This window comes from Megalops cyprinoides, chromosome 12 (genome assembly GCF_013368585.1).
Source record: "Megalops cyprinoides isolate fMegCyp1 chromosome 12, fMegCyp1.pri, whole genome shotgun sequence".
NCBI classification, from domain to species: domain Eukaryota; kingdom Metazoa; phylum Chordata; class Actinopteri; order Elopiformes; family Megalopidae; genus Megalops; species Megalops cyprinoides.
In genome coordinates, this window is record NC_050594.1 from 31018010 (window position 1) to 31041274 (window position 23265).

Sequence of the window (23265 nt, forward strand, 5' to 3'; positions counted from 1 at the left end):
TAAACAATTACTCACGAATTACGATTTGCGTATTACTCAAAAGTGCCATTAAAAGTGACAAAAAAACATGACCACGCACAAATGATCTAGCACTGGACCCAATTTGCCTTATGATTACGCATCTAAATTTAGAGGGTAAGTGATATATTGCAGTTAATTATCTAAGATAATATAAAGCAGAGAACAAACTGGGAGTTACAATAGCAGCCTTTGACTGCATTCCTCCAGTTTATGGGGCAATAGATTCCATTTAAAATGTACAAATTTGCTTGAAAATTCCATTTAAAGTGCTTTCAGGAAAATAAACCCTCTTCTGATGAAGTGAACTTAGCTGGGGTAATGCACTTGTGGAGTCATATAACTTGGTATGTGATACAAGTTTTCCACCACGGGATAAAATAAGATTTGCTTGGGCTCCGTTTGGCGCGGAGTTAAATATATCATCCTCCTAACTAGACTTACAGCTGGCCCTGTGCCACCGCGTGGGCCACAGTCTGCTTTGCCTCACGCAGAGCAATGGTTTGGGGGCAGAACCTACCGATCGAGCTGGAGCAGGATGGCAGATGGAGTTCAGAAATCTGTCTGAGTCCAACGCAACACTTCCAAAGACAGCGGAATGCTCCTGACTCAATGGGTCTGAAAATCAGTGCTTTCCTGTTGCGGGCTGAAACGTTTCCTGTCTATTCCGTCTCCTTTTCCCTCATTGTTAATTCTCCCCTACCGTAGGGGCACAACAGCAGCCACCACAGCTTTTTGTCCAGATTGAAAACATCAGCCACCACACGCCCGCACCGGCTCCTTTGATTCCGGCTAGAGGCTGAGGCCAGTTGACAGGGTTGGTTACAACAGTGTCACTGCCTTCTGACTCGGTCTCGGCCGGCCCATCACCCTGTCGCAGTAATTGCTGTCGTGCCGATTGGTCTTGCACATCATTAAAACTAATTGCCTTGCATTCCATTCATTTGACAAATATGTGGTTTAATTATTACATTGGGGAATAATAAAAAACAAGAATTTGTAGGGAAAAAATGGGAAATGGGAAACATTCCTAGCATTATTCGGTGTTGGACTTAATTATAATTGCCACTGGATGCCCAGTTCTGGGGACAGAGAAGTCAAAACCAAACTTCTGCCATGCACAGAGGCAGTGTCCTTTACTGAGCCTGATGAACAATTCAGTTACTATAAAAACATTACAAACCTACAGACAAATATGGACACACAGGAGCAAGAATATTATCTCAATCAAGCTGTCAAACCAGCATTGCCAAAAGAAGTACACAGGCAAAATTAAACTCTGCAGTTTCCTGTTATTTCAACATGTTTTCTAAATGTTATCTGAGGACAAGCAGCACCATCTTGCCTTTTCGCTGCAGTTGGTGGGAGGGAAAAAAGCGGCACTTCATGTCAGGATAACAGTCCTGAACGAATTTGTGACAGCTGAGATCCACATCAGTTTCCATGGCTGTCAGGCCTTTTTAAGGAGAACCTCAAAATCGTCCATGTACCTGTGGCCAAACCATCCGTCATGCTCTTAAGGGCTATACAGCAGATTCCTACAAAAATACAGTGTATTTGAAAACATTCTGGATCCTAAGAGCGCTGCAGCCCCCCCAGCCAGCATACACTTTCTGAAATAACAAAATGTTGCCTGCTGGCTACAAAACAACTGGTTTAATTTATAGAAGTCTGTGAGGCCAGCTGGTTTGTAAATCTATGAGACAACTCTGAAGTGAAATGGTGGAGAAATTGAGAAACTGTCCATAGGCTCCACTGCCAAACGACCACAGAAAAAGTCCAAATAGTCCATTTATAAAAGCAGTCTAAAAAAAGGAATTTCCACTTGGCAAATTTCATTTGGGCGGCACAACTTGCACTTACAGCAGTAACCGCATCCAAATAAGCAACTCCCCTGAGAATTGTTTCAGAATTTTTATGATCTCAATATTACTCCACGCGCAAACGCACCATCTTAATCGTCTGGAGATCTCGTCTGAGCAAGTCAGTGGACAGATTACACTGAAATGTGACAGTATTCCTACACAAAACATGAAAAAGTTATTTCTGCAGCACAGACTTTGCAGATGATCCAACTATTTGTTATAGCGTAGTTTATCACTTGCTCACCAGCATGAAATAATGCATTTACCCGCCTTCTGCTTCTTCACTTCAAGTGGTCAACTCACATGGGACATACAGCACAGCCAATGGATGCAGGAAGACAGCAATCAAGTCTAATGCTAATTTCACAGTAAAGGTATCCTGTGTGATTGCCTCCTAACACAAAAGCCATCACATCTCAGCCTCTCGGATCAGCCTTCTTCCAGACTTTGGCGAGGCCTTGGCATTTAATGACAGCCCCATTACTGAATCTGAGCCTGAGGTTCGTGACTAAACAGGGATGCCCCTTAACGAGCCCATCTCATAGTGTGTGGTCATGCTTGTTGCACCCCTGACATCCTGTGGAGTGTGGCGCTCTACAGGGGGGCCCAGAGAGGACAGGAGCAGAGTGGGGGGGGGGGATCTCTGCTGATGCTCATGTGACACTAGAGCACTCAGTAAGAGCCAAACTGTCTCCAGGAGGAGACCCTGAGAATGAGCTGCCAGAGGCCGCACCACAGTCCTGACACTTGGCTTCCACTGAGGCCCTGGCCTTACGGCTGCCACATCCCATCACCGCAGGCAGAGACACAAGCACACTCAGAGACCGCATGCGTTTCCTGTCCTCCGCTGAAAGCTACAATACAACACACAGAGCCAGCACAGTGCGATTCCCCAAGCTATTGTGTGGTCTGGCTGCCTTTAAAGAACATAGTAACACTAGTGGTGGAAGTATGTAGGGAGGAAAAAGATTTCAGAGAATTCATACTCATGTACTTTATTTTTCATACACATGTACATCATTATGTGAAATAAGCTTTTGGCTTCATATTCACATTGATGGATATTTTCCATTTACTGACAGCCATCTTGGCAACATTACCATTCATGACCAGCTTATTGGTTGTTTTTTACTTCTTTAGCACATCATTAAGGGTGATTTGCAAAGGTTTAGATAATCAAATATATACTGAAGAAATTAGATCATGTTCCTTGCTCAATCAAGATCCTCAACCTTTACACCTAAGAGCGGTCTACATTTAGCAGACCTGGTGTGGGATTTAGCTGGAAACACCAAGAATTTTGATACAATTTTGCAATGTCACAGAAACATTTTAAAATAATTTATAACGTCTGGGCTATTATCAGCTTTCTGACTGCCAAACAAGGGCTTCAAATAAAACACCTATTAAATGCACAAAATGTATATTAAAATAATGGGGGGACCCTTATAAGAAGGAAACTATGTGTTAATATTTCCACTGCAGGCCTGTTTAAGCCCATTAACCTCAGTCTGACAGTGTACAAGGAACAGAGCACAATCCTCTCTACCCTCTACTGTTGGCCAGATATTTTCGCTGTGGTGGTTGTCCCAACAATGTTACTATTCGCCAGAGACCCCTGGCCCCCCCACGCCAACCCTCCCTTTACTTCACAGTAATTCAACCCATCAAACTTTTACAATCCGCTCATTCAGCTCAGGCCTTCCACGGCCGAATATTTGACATTGCTTGAGCGCATATAAAAATTCCTCCATTTCCTTTCAAAGGTCACCCACACTGCCACTGGCCCATGTTATCTTTGTTCTTTTCAAAATAATATCCATAATGAAAATGCCTTCTTTGTAAATGGCATAATCTTGGGGTCCCCCCCTTCTGCAGTCTGATCAGATTATACTCAATTCGGAAATTCAGATGCAAGGAGACCTTCCTCGAGTTTCGGCCTCCTGTTGCTCCCCTTCTGAGCCATGAGACGGCAACTGGCACAGTGAATTTGGCAGCAACTTGTGTTGTGACAGACAAAAAATTATAAAAATGTACCAAAACAGACTTTCAAATTTTGTAACCAATCTGTGGCGATTGATTGAAAATACAGATACAGATGTTTAATATCAGAAAAGTGTAACATATGATTATTGATGCCTACTAAGGTATTTATTTATTCCTTAATGAAGAATTGTCTTATTCATAACGACTGGTGCGATTCAGTTCTGTTCCTTCTTTATTTATCAGAACACATTCTTGCAATGAATCTTCAATGGTATTGAAGTAAGTGAGAAGCTACACCAGATTCTCTGATCCTTGACTGTGTTTGTCTTTCTGAGCCACTGAACACATACCTTTAAAGATATGTATGGGTCAGTGCTCCTGACATCAAACACTTCTCATCAATGTTAAGAGATGGAGTCCTATCAGAGGTGACTATGAGGTCAAATGTTCCACTATGCAAGTAGTCCAGGCTTCATTAGCTAATACAAACTAAGCGTGTGTCAGTTGATTCAATGCAAAAAAAAAAGCACTGCTAAACAGATTTCCATAGGTGCACCCACCATACTAACACTTAATCATCTTCTCTTCAGAAGAAACAGGAATTTAGCATCACTGTGATGGCAGACTTCTGTTGTTGAATGAAATATGATGAGACATAACTGAAAGCTTGTCATCTACTTTTAGCAAAAGAGAAAGAATGAGATTTGTATTTATTTTACTGGAGAAGCTTATGTGGAGAAAGGAAATGTTGTTCAGATTTCAAAAAGAAAGACAAAGTGACTGATCCCTAGTTACGTAGAAAAACTGGCAATCCTGTTATGTCGTTAGCGCTTTCAAGCTGCAACATACAAAATCATATCAAATGCATGAATTTTGACTAGACTTGGCCTTTAACCACTCTAAGCAAAACCCACAAATACGAATATGAATCAACCTTTCACTCCTTAATAATCACCACCAGCATAATATTATCAAGGGAAATGGCTCAATGCTCACTAAGAGATCCAGGTATTTCCTTCAGTGGTGGGTCTAGCTGGGATAGTTTTTCACGGAATGGCAGTGTCACTTTCACGTTAATTCGCCGTTTCTGTTATGGCTTGGTTTTTTCCACCTTGCACAGTAGTTTGCTTTGACGGGGAGATCCCCTTAACCTAGCACTGACCCACAACGCCATGTAGCCTGCGTTTAGCCACGCTTTATCAAGCCGGCACCGTGTCCACAGCTCTCTTTTTTTCTGCTTTCTTTCACCTTTAATGGCGGGGAGAACTGGAATGTTCTGAAGGTTCACACCACAGGCCCATGCAAAGTTGATTGAGACTGTGCATTCACCAGCAACGTTCACACGCCATTCACCAGAGAATAATGTCACGCCAGCGTCCTTATGGCCGTGGACCAGAAGAGAGGGTGATGTTAGAGCCACTATACACCGCATGGGCAGGATGATGGCCAGGTTCAAAGTCGGACCATGTGGACGGGTGGTGTTTGGTGGGCACGTGGGATCCCGAGCAACCCTGCGACATTTCATGCAGTCGATCTCCAAGAGCTCACTCTCACTTACTCTGCAGCATCTTAAGAAACAGCAAAGGCTGTTCAGCAATGATGGAATCAGGGATCTTTTCCACTGCGGGAAACAATGGGATTACAACACACATGGGGTTGTCTGTATTCAACACAAGAACGCAATAAAGCTCAGCACTGGCTCACCCCATGCATGACTGGCTAGTTTAAAAACTACAATGATAACACTAAGCATCACATGCAGCACAGCTCCTGTAATGGCCAGAAAAAGAAAAACTCCCACAGGGTTTTCAGAAGATCCTGACTGGAATAGCCAAAAACAATCTGAATCTTCCACCAGATGTTACAAATATATTTGTCCCATATATTACAGTACTATAGGATGCAAGTCCCCAAGGTGCTCTGAATTATACCCTCCTGCCTACAGGACCCCTCTCTCTGTGGCAGGTTGGGCACAAACGCATGCTGTACCCACTGATTATCACCAACATGCAGCGTGGTTGTTCAAACGCAGGCCAGCTATAGCATGGCGTGACCCACAACGAACCGAAAAAAAAAACAAAACCCCCACATCTTCATCAGCTGCAGGAGACTCCATATCCGAACCAAACAGAGTAACACATTTCAGCTTCATGGCCCATGGTAGCAATTAGAAAAACATGCAGCGGGGCTGGCCCCAACAGGGCCCAAATGCAACCCACAGACAGACAACAGCTGGTGGAGGGAGGGATGGAGAGAGGAAGGGGGTCGTCCCCCCTCCACTACTACCCCAGTTTGTGAAGCAAATTGAAAGCGTCCAGCCTCCGAGCCCGGATAATGACGGCCTCTTGCCACGGTGTGTATTGATTACAGGATCTGTCTAATGGCCTATAAAGCTATCCAGCTTGTCAGGGAGAGTTATGCCCCTGAACTGTGAACTGCCTAACCTCCTGGCTTCTCCGCCTTGGGCCTGTAAAACGGTGAAGGGCTACATGTCTGTCTGTGTACCAATTACTTCACTTCTCACTCAACCGCATCGCCAGATGAGGCTGAGATATTTACAGACCCACCGCTGGAGATGTGAGGACAAAACTGTTTAAATCTGTTTAAGTCACATATTAGCTGTATATGTACTCTGCATGCAGTCCATCTACAGTGCAAACTGAGACCACTCATCACTTCAGTTACAGAAAGTGAGGTACAGAAAACCTCAACATCCAACAAAAAAGAACATCTGTATGCAACTGTTTTTGGCTGAAATGTGAAAGGTACAGTTATTCCCCCAGTTTTCATAAGTTTTTAGTAAGATATTTTATACTAGACAGCATAACTCTTATACAGATATATAAACCTTCATAAGGGCTATGTGTCACCATATAGCACAATTCATTACCATTCATTATCATTAATACTACTTTATAGCAGATAATCATTCATGAATCTGAACTGCCAAAGATTGCTAGACATCAAATCAGTAAAAAATTTGAATTTGAACAATGTGAAATGCTGTTTCATGTGGTACTCATGCATAAAAAATGGTATGAAGGCATTATGTATGTCTACACAAAAGGTGCCCAAAAGTATAATCCAGGTTTTCTTTTGTAAGCGTATGTTGTTGCTCTTGGAAAAGATTCTGAACTTTCACAACTCAGTCAGACCTTTTTATGTATAATGACAGACAGAGGAGAGAGAGAGCATGAAAAAAAATGCTTCCAAAGAAAGAAAAAGGCATCTGTGTGCTCCTCTTTGAGCATCATTCCAACTAAGAATGAGCCTACTACTTTGAAATGTATGACCTATCCTCTTGGCCAGTCCTCCACACATGCACAGCATCAAATGATCTTCATTTGACAAGGGAATAAATGGGAATTAGTCTAATGCCCAGATTACAACAGTAAATTCTCCAATTACATATTTCTGTGAGGACAAATAGAAATGAAGTGGCATTCACGGAAACACAGATGTGGCTCATTAAGGCATGACGTGCTGCTTAAGACCAGTTAAAATGTTTTAATTTTGTGAACTAATTCATTATCAAAGACAATCTGGTTGAAGTCAGGCCTGGAGGTAATAACTGTGAGATTAGTCCTTAAATTTCAGCAGGAAACCGGAGCCCGTTGTCTAAAATTCAGAAAACAACAGAGCTTTGGTGGAATTGATCCACTTCCCCCATTTGTCCCATACAAATACTTCCCATATAAATGCTTTCACAAGTACAGCAACAAGTTTCTCTTGATGCACAAAACGAATGGGTTTGACACACAATACTGTGTTCTCTTGAACAGGTTACTTTTTTGGACTCGCTTAAAGCATACTTGTGGTAAAAGCACTCCGTACAAAATAGCTTCTAACCACACGTTTTAGGGCCTTATTGTCCTTTCTAAGAACAGGTAATTACATTGTGATTGGCAAAGAATGCTGATTATGGCTCCTCTGTTTGTGGCCATTAACAACAGACAGACATACTCCAGAGCTGCAGGTGTATCAGATGTTGCTGCTGCCCACAGATTAGGTGTCTGACTTTCTTACTGACAATTCAACAGGCCCTGCCATGCAAGCCAAGGCAGGATGCGCAATTTCCGCGCTCACAGTATCAGGCTGCTGTTAACAGCTGCAGGAGCAGACAGAGCTGGAGCGGAGGGGGGATGACTACAGCACCAGAAAACTGCAGAGAGTACACAGTTGTTGTAAAAAGCCTCATTGACAAAGAATGGTACAAAATACTGCACTCCAGAGTTGAATAACCATGTCATGTCATGTCCTGCTAAGTACAATGAAGGATGTGTGCAAGGAGGAGAGGTATCAATTTAGCCTCGGCGACACAGTCGAGCTTTATTCCTCTTTCTGGCCGTTTTAACGGATTCCCAACGCAACTGCTTGGACATATGTTCTGCATGACGTTACTTTAGATGAAGTAACCGTAACTCTGGACTTTGGCCGGAAGAGCTTGGCTGAAAAAAAACCAAACGTACAAGATTACTAATGGTGTCTCCAAACTGGAAGGTTTTAATCTGTCTCTAATAGCAGTGTGGATATGATCAAATTAAGGAAGAATTCTGTGAGAGGGTGAGATTTTCATTTGGAGCACGAGGCAGACTTTCTGCATGAGGAGTTATTTTAGGGCTGGATGGGGCCCTGTGTGGCTCAGCAGGCCAAAGAAAGCTGGAACGCAATCAAAAAGAAACTCCTTTCTACTGCGCTTCACTCCGTCAATCAGCAGCTGCCTAAGAGGCTCGAAACCGCTTTATTCCCCTCTGTGAAAGACGTACCTTTCATTCACACTCCTCAAGAAAGCGATGCACTTCAGACGAAGCAGATTCTTAGTGCGTTTCAAAGGGTTACTTGCTGCGCTCGCGTCCCGCAGCGATTAGCACATGTGCAATGAAACAAACAACCTACCTTGCAAAATGTAATGCCTCCAGAGTGCCTCCACTACAACTAGGCTGTAATTAGGCATCATTACAGCTGGTTATCAGCTGCAATTAAAGCCCTAAAGGTACTCCTCACTCTAAGTCTGGTATGCCTTCTGAGGGTGGGGCCAAAGTAGGACAAACAGAACAGCATGGATGAAAGAGCTATGACACCTTTCCCTATATGGTGAGGCACGGTAAGTACAGTTCTCTTTCCATGCTGTGAACCATGTCATTAAGCCAATTATCAGCAGAAAAAGGCCAAGAGGACAAGCCTTTCCCCCACACTAATAACAGTGATTGATTATGACTCTGTAAGTATTTAAGAGGCTAACGTTCATTGTGGTGCAGGCTGAAGTACATCACATGGCTGTGACCAGCTGGTTTGTGAGGGGTAGTGAAAAGACCTCCAGTATCACAGCACCTTAAAAAAATGAGGGCAAATGCCATTCCGCACAAAGAGCCACTCCTAGAACATACACATCCGTGACCATTTCAAAAGTTAAGATCTAGGTCACAATGCTCACAGGTTCTTTTCTGAAGGAACTCATTTGTGTACTGTTTACAGTAATGTTTTATGCACTGCTTACTGATCAAATGTCAATGACTTTAGCTGAGCTACATGCTTCAACAAGCTGAGTAGAAGATCAAGCATTCGGTAATCGACAATCTGTAGCAATTGTCTGCCTACTGAGTGAGTCAGCTGGACTGTCTGTTTTGAGTGAATGTGATCATGCTACAGCAGGAAAATCTACATCATGTTTAATATCTAATCTTTGGTACCCCCAAAATTCCGTGACACACCCACTCTTTCTGGTAGGTAAAAGACAGATGGGTATTTTGGACAGTAATAGATTAGAATCATTATGTTTGAATCATAACTATATAACCATGGACTCTAAATCATATTTCATATCAGTAAGACCAATTTCTTCCTATTGTCACTGGGGCAGCATTCATTCAAAAACAAAAAGACTGCAAAGGACAGACTTCCTTTTTATTTGATTACACAGAGAAGGTCTGTCTGTTGTGGGCTTGAAACACACGCCTGGAGTGATTCATGATCCAAACCTTGGGAATGTCAGGCATCTCACAGAGCCTGAGATTTCTGGATTTCTGCTATTACTATTAATCAAGGTGTGCTGCATTCCAGCCACCTGTCATTCCTGGCTGCATCCAGGGCCCGGCGCGTTCCAACTGCAGAAAACATCCACACTTTCCTTTGCTCTGCCATGTTAAACAACAGCATTACATGCTCATCATATGCTCTGGCTCTTTCACATGGCTCTGTTCTGGGAGCAAAACAAATAGCGGTGCAGCAGCAGAGATGTGAAGGCATCAAGGACATTGGCTGTTTAATTTGTGTTTGCCGTATCTTATGAAAGGGCAAATGTTTGGCATTTGATTTCATGACAGTTTCTGCAAAGCAACTGGCCACAGGGGCTGGACTTGTGTAATTTGCAGCAAAGCCTGCTATGATGAAACACTACCAGAGACAGCCTGACTGATACCTCCACAAAGAACCTTTACGAGGCCAGTAGAAACTCTGAGTGGGAGAGGCTCAGTGAATAGCCTACCACTAATTCCCCCCATTCACCATTTTTACTTAATGGGATCACATCCCTTCCATTGCACTTTCTTGAACATGGAGAAAAAGACCCACCAGGTGCAGTTTGTGTCAGCTCGAACTAGTTCGCTGTCCTCTAGGGGTCAGAGGTCATTACTGCAGGAGCCACTCGCTCCAATGGAGTGCTAAATGGTGTGGCGGTCAACAAGGGACACCACAGTAGATGTTGCTTCTTTTAAGCAGAAAAATCACAGCCAAAAATCGACTGCCTTGTGGAAAGCGTTCCTTTTTTCCCCAAATGGTAAGACAAGCAATTCTCAACGCGGCAGTCAGTAGACTTCTCTGGCTATGAGAGCCCTCACTTGTGTCCCCGTGACCATGTGTTGAGGGCCCCATTTTCACTTTGGTGTGGTGCGTCCTCCTCCCTGTCTGAATGGCAGGGTTTTGGAGAACAGATGTGAAGATCTGCCGTTTGCACTCATAAGGGCCCGGGAGATGCAAAAACCAGATGCGCTCTTTGGTCCTCAAGGGCTTTAACTTCACTGGTAAATAAATATGAAAATAAACAGAGGATCTCTTCAGCTAGGGCCTAGTCACACCTGGCTCCATTTTATAGTGCTCACCAATAAAGACCTGAAATACCCAAATAGCTATTTCTTATGCTGGCCATCAATGAAAACAATGATCAAATCAAACCTTGTTAAAAGGATTGCATAAAAAAACTAAGCCTTTAAAAGCTTGATTAGCATTAATAATGATGCATCCATGAATAAAATTTAATTTTATTGGCACATGCCTTTCAAAATATCATTAATAAAGTGAAATCATGACCAGCCTTGTAACTCAGGCTCCCAGTTCAGATGGAAGAGCACCAAATCACTACTCATAAATGCTTGTCACTGCAATTAAGCAAACAAACATACACTGTTTGTTTTGTGTAATTCAATTAATCTGCAAAGCAGTGAAACATTACGTTCCAGGTTATGAATTCTGCAAATAAGACTGTTGCCTTTTCGAGTGCCAATCTAGAGATACCATCTGCCACAGTGAAGATGTCGACAAAAGTCAACTTAGGTAAGCCAACCAAACTAAATTGCTTCCAACAATCAGAAAGCCCAAAGCCTTAATTGTTTCCCTGATAAAAAGTAGTGGTTATGTTATGAGGTCACTGTGCCAGGGGTTGCTGGGGTTGTTCTCTGTAGGAGCCTATCCTCCCTCATCTCCCATTATCTGGCAAACACTCATACTGAAGAGGAAAGAGGTGAAGGAATATTTTTCTACAAATAAAAAACGCACATGACAACCTGGAAGCTAGGTTCTACCCCCTTTTTTCTGAAGAGGCTTTTAATCTTTGACTATGGACTTCCTTGTTTCAGCAAAACAGTTTTGTATTTTGTAACATCCATCTTTTTAATAACTTTCCAAGATCCTCTGGCCAAACATCAAACCAGCCCGTATCTGAAAAACCTGCAGAGGCAGCAGCTCTCCCTGCATTCATTCCCCATCTTTCATGGGGGTATGGTTGACATGGTGGGCAGATTTAATAACAGACAATGCTTAAAACTTCAAGTTCCAAGGTTCCTCAAGCTCCTTCTCTCTGGCAAGTGCCTCTCTTTCAACTGAAATTCCCTCCTTTTCTTATCCAGTCGATAGTTCATCCTTTTCCTCCCCCTGTCATGAGCCTGCTTTTTCACGCATCTGTCCCTCCATGGCAGGAGCATGGAGGCTCACTCTGGCTGGGCACACGACCCAACAGGCGCAGGTGGTGAGATTCCCATCACTCTGGAGGTCCTGTGTAAGGGCTCCCAGAGAAGGCAGCCGTGCTGGTGCGGGCGTCGGGGCTGGGTCATGGCGTGGGAGTCGCTCTGCTGATTGTACCGTCGCACCTGGGTTCAGGCCAAGCACTTAAGAAAGACCAGATGGTGCGGGGGGTGGTGTGTGGGGGGGTGCAGCTGGGGGGGGGGGGGGGGGGTATGTGCCTTGCTTACCAGACGGCATGTTGTGTTTAAAGAGCAGCGTTTCGAAGAGGTGCTTTGTTTTCTTTTCAGATCATAATATTTACCCATGTAATTTGGGGGCAACTCCTGTTACACTCTTCAATTTACGGCATAGTTGGCACAGCATTCACTTGGGGCTTCTGAAGTTAGGCCGACACGGAGGCTGGTGCCATTTCTTCTCCCAGGTTGGGTGGTGACAAGTGGAATTCACCAGGTAATGAGTTTGGAGCGTTATCTCAATCATTACAATGACCGTCATTGTTTGGACCAAGCTAAAGGGTAAATACCTTTGTGCAGGCTACAGTGGCCAAGAGCCAAGTTACAGTGCACAGAGCTTACTGTCTGATTATAACATGAACATATCTTGGAGTTATTACAACAGGAGACATGGTGACTATCCCCACAGTGTGATCTGGTCAGCATAATTTCTCCATGAATAGTAATGGAGATGCAAAGTATACTTCCACTGAGAATAGCCTGTTCTGATTACTTGCTCCTGTGAGCGATATGTTTCAACTCAGACATGCATGTGGTTTTTGTGCTTGGCACTTGTAAAACTTAAAGATAACCTTTCTCAAATGGTTCTTTTTGTACCCTGCTATTCCGGTTCATGACCAATGACGGTGCTGGTCAAAACTACAAAGAAACCTCGTTCTCAATAAAAACTCGCCTGGCTACAAAGTCGACACGTCAGAGACCCATGTATTTCTACACTGTAATTCTTCGTGTAGACAGGCTAGTGTGTGGTTCATTCACACGCATTCAAAGGGCAGCACCTTTCAGATCCCCGCACCAGCCAGCATTCACAATAAAACTGCTTTCTGCCTAGATGACAGTTTACTGCCAGATGCACAGTAAAAAAAACACAAATTGTTTGCCAGATATCAAGAATGTTACAAGCAGAAGTATGGTAACACTTGCAAACCATTAAAATTCTGCCCAAATTGCACTTAATTCAAACTATACAAGGGGCAGTTATTCGCTCCCCAATATCCGCCACTTCACTTTTAATTGCATCTCAACTGACGTATCACATATTTCTGTGGTCAAATAAAATAAAGAAAGTGGTTACACCCATAATTAAGGACTTGTGACAGTTAACCCCCCCTTCTCACAGTAGCAATCACTAAGAAGTGACATGGTTATCGCTGAGACGTTGACACCATTCTCTGGGCCATCTGCTGTTGCACATATCAAACAAAGCTACGGCTCAGCTTGGTAAAAACAGCTAAAGGAGGAGAACCAGAACTTGGCTGATACTGAAAAATAGACTTTTGCTTAATAGCCGTTGGCAGGCCCTGGATACAGCGGGCTTTATGAAACCTGATCATAAATCAATAAGGTTTCGCTTTCTCTGTTTGTTATGGCTATGAGAACACCTTTGACTGCTACCTCTATCCAGGAAGCTGCTCACTTAAATTCCACAAAAAAAGGAAGTGTCCATTACCATTAAACATGACCCGGTTCACTCACCTCTAGTTTTTAAATAGAAGCACAACAGATGAATTAATGAGTTTGTTCAATGAGGTGATATGTGATGTATTCCATGTTTTCGGACCAGTGACATTTGAAACAAAGCTGTGAACGTCTCTAGTTACGTAGCAGTCATATGCACTCAGTTTGTATTTTTGTGAGTCTTTTGGGTTAGCTAAGTAAATTGAATCATTTCAGCAATGAATGTCCCCTGTATGTGCATTTTCTGTCAAGCTGAGATGACATGTCTTCTTTTCAAAAACCATAACAACCTCGTCCACTATTCCTCCAGAGACTCCAGAGGGAGGCTGAGATTACCCACAGAGGAAGTCACAGAAACTAGAATGAGGAGTTTTTGTTCCCAGTATCATATTTAAACAAATGCTTTTCAGTCTGCTGTTCTTATGTACCTTCACATTAAAGACATTGTCTAACTATCAGTTACTCTCAATGTGACAAGCCCTCTTCATGTTTATTATTTAGTTTTTTATACAAAGTCACTTAAAGAAAGGAAGAGGAATGGCCCCTTTGAGAGCTCATTAAAGCCTTTATATGTTGAGCTAAAAAGCAGCATTTTCCACCATCCCGTTGCATATGCTGGTCATTTGGATAATTTTTCACACTGGTTATCATACCTGACAACCAGAACTCATCAGTTGTCTGAACCCCGTTTACTGTACATAAGGCTGAATTATGTGTGCGACTTGGGTTTTAATTTCTTTCTGAAAACGTGAGCAGTAAAGAAACTTTATAGACACCGAGCAGCATCACACAAATGGAGATCGTAATGCTGTCCACACCTCAGGATCAGGGCATGTTTCTGTAGACGCTGCGCAAGAGAACCTCTCTTTATGCAAATTCTGTTTTCACAGAACATTTCTAAGCAGTAAAATAACTGCCAGTGTTTCTTTTCCACCTCAGCTTTCCCCAGGACAGAGCTGCTGATGCGGCCCCTTGGAGGTGTGTTGTTCAGAGGAATCGCGATATGGGTATCTGGCTCCATGATGAAAGCAGATACCTTTGTGCTTTCACAGTTCCGCCATGTCAACGGGAGCTCTGCATTCTTCCCATTTGTAAATGTTAACTGCTGTCTTGGCTCATTACCTTCAGCAGCGGTATTGCTTTTAGCGGCTGTATTATTAAAGTGAGAATGTAATGAATGATCACCTACTGTATGGATTCCTTCCGTTGTTGTACTACATGTTAGATGAAACTATTTTACATGTCTCTTACAACCTCATGTTTTAAATGGCTTTCATAGTTACATGTACAACACCTCGGCATTCTTTGGAAGGAAAACCTTTATTGTGTGACATTGAAGACAAAATTATTGTCCAAAACTGGAAAATAGTCATAGCTGCATTCTTATATGCCTTATATAAAGCTCAGTTTATACTACATGACTCCAACTGCATTTTCATCTTTGTCAGGAAACTCCAGACTTTTGGAATAATGTCATCCACAATTGCAAGGTCTGCATCCTTTTCAAAATGTCATCCAACTTAATTTTGTCTGAAACCATAAAATCGAACTTCCTTCAAATGGTGGCAGGCTATGAGTAGGACGGGGTAATGTTTTCAGGAAATTTAAATTGAGGAAGTTCAACAGTATAATCATTTCCTTCACTACTCTGTCAATAGTCAAATAGATGCTGAAATGTTGAGCCATTATGTAGATCACATGAAGATGATATTTATCTCCCCTAAGTTAGGTCTATGCTGAAAATAACCTTCCACTTGCTGGCTGGAAACTGAAGCTAGTATTGCCACTAGTAAAATAACTAGGATCTCTTTGCATCAAAGGCAAAGGAGAAAGAGATTTGAGGACATATTTTAATGTAATCTTATACAGCAAACTTTGACTAGGACTGTATAAATAATCTGGTTATGTCTTCTGTTACCGTCACATGCATGTGAAGACAAAGAAGCTTGCTATATGATGAACCAAAACCAAACTGAACCAAACCGTGTTATGAACTTTATTTTTGTGTGGCATATTTTGTATAAAACTTTCCTTCACAGAAAGTGAAATGCAGGCCATATTTACAGAATGTATTGAACCATTAGAGAAGGGCCAGCTGTGTGGTGGTGTTTGAAATGAATGGGTTATGATCCAGGACAGTTAAAGTCAAGCCAAAGCAGACAGCACACAGTCAGCCCAAGGCAGGCTGCAGACAAGGTGTTACAAATCACCCAGAACCACTAATCACAGACGACTTCAAAGTCAGCTGTGTACTTACGTTTTATGCATCGATTTGTCCCTGGAGCAACGGCCCATCCTGAACAGCACTGCTGCCCCCCGCACACGTTGGGCCTACGGAGAACAAAAAAAAAAAAAAAACTCAAAGTCAAACTACGGACACTGAAAGACAGCGCATGTATCAGAGTTAACAGTTGGACGCGGATTGCAATATTTGCAGCTCAAACCTTATCCACACAATCTATGAAGATTTCTGAAAGAAAACTGATGATTCAAGTTGTTTTAAAGGGAGACAGCCTGCCATGGGAGTACCCTGGAGAAATATACACGCTTACGTTTGATTCGATTACGCTCTCGAGCGAGGCGCGTAATTCTATCTGCGGCCACTACGCCGCACAACACTCTCCGCCGAGCATGGAGTCTATGTGAAAACAAACAACGCCGTCATATGAACCTTCAAGGGACAAAAGAGAAACACGAGGCCAGAGGGGCACCCCGCACCTTGCATAAATCTCATGTCAAATGAAGGATGACAAGTTTAAAACTGTAATAACTGGATTCTTCACATAGCTCGGTCTACCAGCGCTCTCGAGCGGTGACCTTCGTTGGCTGCTTCGGTGGGATGCGTTATAAGGTGTTTGTGAAGAGGCCAGAGCCTCCTCAGCACAGACAGAAACATAGTGTGACCCTTAAGTTCAGCTCACGCCTCTCACAACACTAAGTGCATGTACATAAGCGCTGACAGGATGCAGGAATGGCGTCAAATAATGCAATTTTATGATTCTTTTTATGAATAGCCGCTGGGGCTACAGTCAAGGTGTTCAAGTGGTGTATCTGCTGGACAAGGATGTCAATTTGTCCCTTTATAAAGGAGAATGACCAAAAAAACCACATGCAACAGATCCACAACTCTTGAAGGCATTTGACTAGCGGAGCATCTATTAATCAGTATATTCTGGGGCAGTTGAGCCAGTCCATTCCTGTTTGACCCTCACATTCTTATTACATGACATTCTGATAAGTAGTCATTATAATTAAACAGAAACCCTAAAGTGACTTACTGGTCAATGGGAATCTCTGGTCATGAGACCACCCTCCACACATTAGTTTAGCGATAATGTGGTCTGTCTTCATAGGGCTTTTGTCTCTTTTGAAACTGCAAAAGGTCCTTCCGCTGCTGTTTCTCCATTCTGTTGGAGTATCTAGCACATTCTAAACTAGAACATGTTAGAAAATTAACTAGACCTAGTTCAGCAGTAATTTTGTGCCAGAACTGCATGAGATTGTAGATCTGAGAGAGGACATGTTCCATTAGAACCATTTGAACATCCATCTAAAAATGACAGCAGGACACACTGAAAAGCATTACCTCAAACAGACTCCAGACAGAATCTACTAAATGTAAGAAATATTAGATACACAAAATGTGTAAAACGATAAAAAGGTCATTTTGCTCCTCTTGTTATTTGTATGGAATCTACACTGAATATAGCATTGTCAGGTATTCGCTTAAAGAATAACAGGATCCCTATAGTACCCTCTAGTTATGACCTACTTCAAATCCTTATTTCACTTACTTCCACAAACCAATCTCCTTTGAGTGAGGACAGCTATTTGAATCTAAAACAATGACAACTCAGAACAGAAAATTTAATACATTTTCCCTACAACTTGTAAATCATTGACATCATTGTGTGCATACATGTTCATAACCCTCATAATAGCTTCATAATTTGGTTAACAATCAAGGATATTCCCATGTTAAAACTGACCAAAGCATTCAGCTGAAATGACAACTGAACTAAAGAGTTACCCGAAAAGAAGTTACTCTTTACACTATCCAAAACGTGCAGTACAGAAATGACAGGTGAGTTCAAAGGCTTCCAGTGCCCCTCATTATAATCAAGGTAAGAAATTGCACCCCATAATCTTCCAAATGAAAGGCTGTTTCAGCAGAAGCAGGCAATCTCCGTTCACTCAGTTTGCCTCCCTGTTCCTTTCACTGATAGGGAAAGCAGCTAAGTACTTTTTGCACAGCAGATGTTGTGTAAAACAAAATCCCCCCTTTTCCTGGCATTTGCAATCAACATGCAAGCCCCCCCCCCCAAAAAACACAAAATGTGTTCAAATCAATCAGTCTCATTTGTTTTGTATTTAATGGGAAAAATGTGTTGCAGAAGAATGCCATGTTTTTCACTGAAAGATGAATGGCAGATTTTTCATTGAAAGATCCCAAACAGTTCAATAAAGGTCCAAAATAACAACAATACTGTGACTAAGACCCATGTCTGTCAGAAACTGAGAAAACTGAACAGATTGCTGCAAGCACACATCCAACACTGAGCAGACCGTTTGGCAAAGACATCATCCTTTGCCAGTCTCACGGAATCCTCTCATCATTTCTTTCCCATGTAAGTTTGCAGTTTAAAATTGACCAGTAAAGTAGATTAGTAAATACAAGCCATGTAAGGTAGACTGAAAATTAGCAACAGTCATCTGGGGTCTGGGGAAAACACGACACATGTTCAAGGTGTGTTTTATAAAAAAGGAAAACTGATGTGCCTCAATTATTTTCCAAGTTTTTAACTGAAATACCAAAATCTTTCAACATTTGTGATCTATACACAAATGATAAGTTTGAGACAGGCAGTTCATTACCTCTGCATGTTTCATACATACTTTGCTGCTGGTACTGCACACTTGGGATGTCCAAATATGCATGTGCGGCAGTCATGCGCAGCCTGTGCAGATGGAAGAGCTGGGCCTCATTACTGGGAGTAAGCAGGTACCGGATTGTAAATATGGAAAATGTTCCCTCCCCAAGGGTCTACACTAAAAGCAATGAATGACTCAGGAGAGTGGGAATCTTAAGAGGAAATGTGTCATTCACACACTCACTCACTCGCAACCAGCAGATGTTTCACTTTAAGGTAATGAATCAGAGAGAGACTAAACATATGACTTATCACAGGATAATGTCCCAGGAGCCTAATGACACCCTAAAGTCACGGAGTAGAAATCCACCAGCGTACGTTAAATGGCTCCATGGCTGCCAGTTACGAGCATGACATGACACATTGGAATCCTCAACCTGTCTGACAAAAATAAATCCTTTCCTAATACATAACACTCTGTGGAAAAAGACTTAGTGAGACTTTTGGATGTTATGTGGGGCGATTTGGTTCAAGCCCTTTTATTATTATGGGTATCAAGGCATAGCTCGTAAGAAACAGTCTGGTTAGAAATGAAAGCGCAGGTGAATGGCCATTCCTCAGCCTTACCACAGTAAAGAGCGTGGCTTCATATGCCTCTGCTGAGGTCCGTCTAACAGACATGAAAACTTCCACCCATGCAGATGGTCAGCCAGTTACAATAGGCACCATATTGCTAATAGTATATCCCGCAAAAACCAATTTCATAAAATAATATGACTCCCACAAGCCTTACAGCCCATTATGACACATTTGCAGAACATGGAGATGACATTTAGGCTTTATAACCCAAACTGAACTTTTAAAACAGTTCACACTAATGCATTAACCCTTCTGTTTTGGGTCTGCAAATGCAACATAACTGAAAGGCTAGCTCAGATACTGGGCAATTTAGTGAAAAACACAAAAATGGAGACAAATATTCATTAAGAAATGCTTGTTTCGAGCACAGGTTGACCCCTACAGCCTGGGTTAGAAACCAGCTGTGTCATTAACCAACAATGAGCAAACTGGCTTTGTTCCACTGGGGATAGGGGTGGGTACATTGGGCATGGTGCTCTTTTCACTATGCTCTCAGCACTTTGGAACTTGTGTGGACACTTATGAGACACATGACTCAGGGAGCATCAAAAGGATGCACCTTTCCTCCTAGTGTATTTGCCTCCTGGTGCACTGTGGGACTTGTAGTGCGAAAAATAGTCATGAGTGGCATTTGTGTGTATCTGAAATTGCATGTGCCTTACTCTGCACTCCTATAAGGTTGTCGTTGCAGCGGTAATGAGCTTAAGTGCATTTACTGGCTACTACCATTGTTTGGTGGAAAGGGGTACAATATTATATATAAAAATATTAATGGAAACAAACAATGGCTATGCCTGGAGTAAAATAAAGAGCTGGTGATTTTCAGCACCAGCAAAATGCGGTCAGAGGAACAGGTGGTTCTGATCACTGAGAATGTTTACATATGCTTGCCAAGGCTTTGTAGAACCACTCTGTGGCCAGTGGCAATATGCATCCCAGGAGAGAGACAACAAAGTGACATGGGGACACAGACACAGCAGACAACAGCTAGGATTTGTATCTAAAGGCGAATTCTTGTCCCACTCGGACTAAATTTCCACACACAAGCATTCTCAGAACCCATTCAATGGTCAGTACCAGCCGCTTTCTTGCAGGTATCCTGCACTCAAGGGCAAGGACATAGCACCATATATTGTGCACAGCTGTTGGCGCTGAGCACAGACACTGCAGCTGTCTGTGCAATGACGATGCACTCAGGCAGAAGGGGATAAATAGACAAGCTAATCCAGTGAAATAAAATGATGTGGAATGGTGTGTCTTTCGTTCCTATGTTCCACTAGAGCAAGATGAGATGTCTCTAAGCTTCTCAAGTTTTGCCAGGGCTCTGGCGTAATTGTAAACATGATGCACAACTGGAAAAATCCAAAGAGCCTTTATGTGAAAGGCATACGCGCTCTCTTAATAAACTTGTAATTTATACATCTGCAAAGCATAAAGAACGGCGAGCCCCTGAATTTACCAGGGCTTTTGCAATTTCCATCTTAGGGTTGTAATTTCCTTAAAATCCAAAAAACATGGTCATTGTAATGAATTTTTTATGACATGCCATGACACCAGGGACAATTTTGGTGATCTTATGATTGCACACAGGACTGTGTCAATTGTGTGTACCAGTGTTTTATGCAAGGGTCTGCTCTTAGGACAAGGCACCTCAGGGCAATTTTGACTTCAGGTTGTAGACTGTACACTTAAGCCAAGGGCTGGCCAAATCATTCCCCCAGAATGGTAACCCAGCCGGCTGTGTAATTTGCAGAGCCTAACCATTAATACCCAGACACTTTAGGGGGCACATGTTCAGCGTAGCTCATCCAATAAATAGTCCTGCAAAACTGCTGATAATGACTGTAGATGGAAGATAAGGTATAGCATCTCACGGCTTTCAAAGAGCAAGAAAGTTATCAAACACCCTCACATGAGAACAAATCGCAATTCATGCTGCACAACACGTGAAGAAAAACTACGATGTATAAACCCTCATCACATCGTCCGTAGTTTGCATGGCACACATGCTGGCCAACTGCTCAACTGTAGATGTTTGCCAAGTACGGTGCATATTGTCAGAATGATCAAAGCGCTGCGTGCATCACATCTGTTCCTGTCTTTCCAGAGTATCTGTGCGATGCAGAATGGAAGCGTTTCACTACTGTCCAAAACGCGAAAGAGGAGGACAAGGTCTACTGTGATTAACGTCGCATATTAATTGAGTTTCTTACCCAACAAGACGCTTCGGACTGGGTTTGTTTCCGTTTCCAGCATGGCTCTGCCTGGTATTTATCCTGTGTCTTTGCTGAGGCGAGTTGTTTGCTGGTCTATGTTTCACGGTTATATGCGTGCTGTCCAGAGGTATGGTAGCGTCTCCCTCCTTGTGCGATGCATCCGATCCGTGTGGTGTAACCGGGCTGCCACTTTGAACCGCGGTCGCGCGTGTATTTTCTTGCAGTGACACTGCGCGCTTAAGACGGTCCGATGGAGTCCCCCGTCCTGAACGTAAGTCATTGTTATGTGTCCTATAAGAACTTTCACTTGGTTGTCTAGTGGAGAGATCGTCTTTAGTTTCTCCAGTGCTGTGACCCTGATTTCTGGCTCGCGCGAGTCCCTGTTCCCACACAGCCCGAGCGCCTGCACCCTCGCGCCTGCCACCTGCGAAATCCCTTTGACTGTCACACATTTGTACTAGTACAATAGTTAATACCATTAAAACGAAAATCCCCAATCGGTCCATCTTCAAAGTCGAACCAAAACAACCCACAGAAGCAATTATCCAATAATAGTCTGAAATTGCAGCTGTTTTCAATTACGCCTAACAAGATTCACTTCTAACTAAAGTCATCCGCATTCACAACCTAAGCGGGATGTTCTTTCACTCGAGGAAAAAAGAAAGCTGTCAACAAAAATGAAAGCGCACGCAAGCGTGTAGAATTCTTTGATTTTTGCTTTTCATACTGCACAGGTAATCTTTCGATGCGCAGTTGCAAAAAAAAAAAAGTAAGTCTACACTTCACTCTCCACGGAAAATGTGAACATAAAAAACTAGAATAAAACGTTCAAAAGCGTCGCTCTGTTCTCACAAGGAGCATGCTATGTGTCTCATTGATTGAGTCTGGGGTTTGTTCGTCCGTTATATCTCATGCTTTTCTCCAAAGTAAAAAGTGCAGGCAGAGATGCGATTCCAAGACTGAGGCTGCACTGCGGCTCGAAGTGAAAGTTCTCTGGTTTGAATCCTGCTCACACAGATATGACCACCTCCTTGGATCTGAAGTCACCGGGAATTTTTTGAGGCTTTGCATGGGTTTTATTTTTGGAAACTCCCACTTTTTGTCTTTTTGATCCCTGCATGCTCAGAAGACGTTCAGCCCCCAAAGCACACCCCGCGCTACTCTTCACTCTATGTTGATCATACTTTAACGTAAAATATTGATTTCCAAAACTGTTTCATCATGGAGCAGAGAATGCTATGTTCAATGAAATCTCATGTCAAGTTGCACAACGCAGATGAAATTAGCGGCCCCGATGCTATTTTATATCCACGTGTGCTCTGCAATAAAATGTTCCCTATTGGCACAATGCTGCGCAAAGGGTAATGGTTTAACCGCTGTATTTGATTCGATACGAGCTTGAAATAAATCAACTGTACATCTGTATCAATTGTTCACCAATGATAAATCAACGTATTGTGCGGTTACTTACAGATAATTTGTTCCTAGGTCATTTACAGTGTCATTATACGTGTTCCTTGTTAATGTTTCGCTATCGCTTGAAGGCAACGTAATTGTGCCAAGAAAGTAATGTAGAACTGATAGCAGCAGCCAGATATGGGTTTTTACTGAATTGTGTATACATTTCTTAATTTCCTGTCATTATTGTAGTTTTGTAAAACGACTTTGCATTCATTAGATAGTGTCACACACCACATAACGTTCTTCACATTCACGATATATTCTGATTTTTTTTATCATTTAA

The 23265-nt window shown here is 42.6% G+C and overlaps 1 protein-coding gene across 1 annotated transcript in view; it reads right to left on the bottom strand.

Annotated features, from left to right (window-relative positions):
• LOC118786438 (latent-transforming growth factor beta-binding protein 2-like) overlaps positions 1-22029 on the bottom strand; it is a 109400-nt gene extending 87371 nt beyond the window's left edge. The window contains exons 1-2 of the mRNA XM_036541495.1: positions 21519-22029; positions 16053-16126 (exon numbers count right to left, since the gene is read on the bottom strand). Coding sequence (XP_036397388.1) covers positions 16053-16126; positions 21519-22027 — 583 coding nt within the window. The 5' untranslated portion in view covers positions 22028-22029. The remainder of the gene's footprint in view (positions 1-16052; positions 16127-21518) is intronic.
• Positions 22030-23265: the final 1236 nt, after the last annotated feature.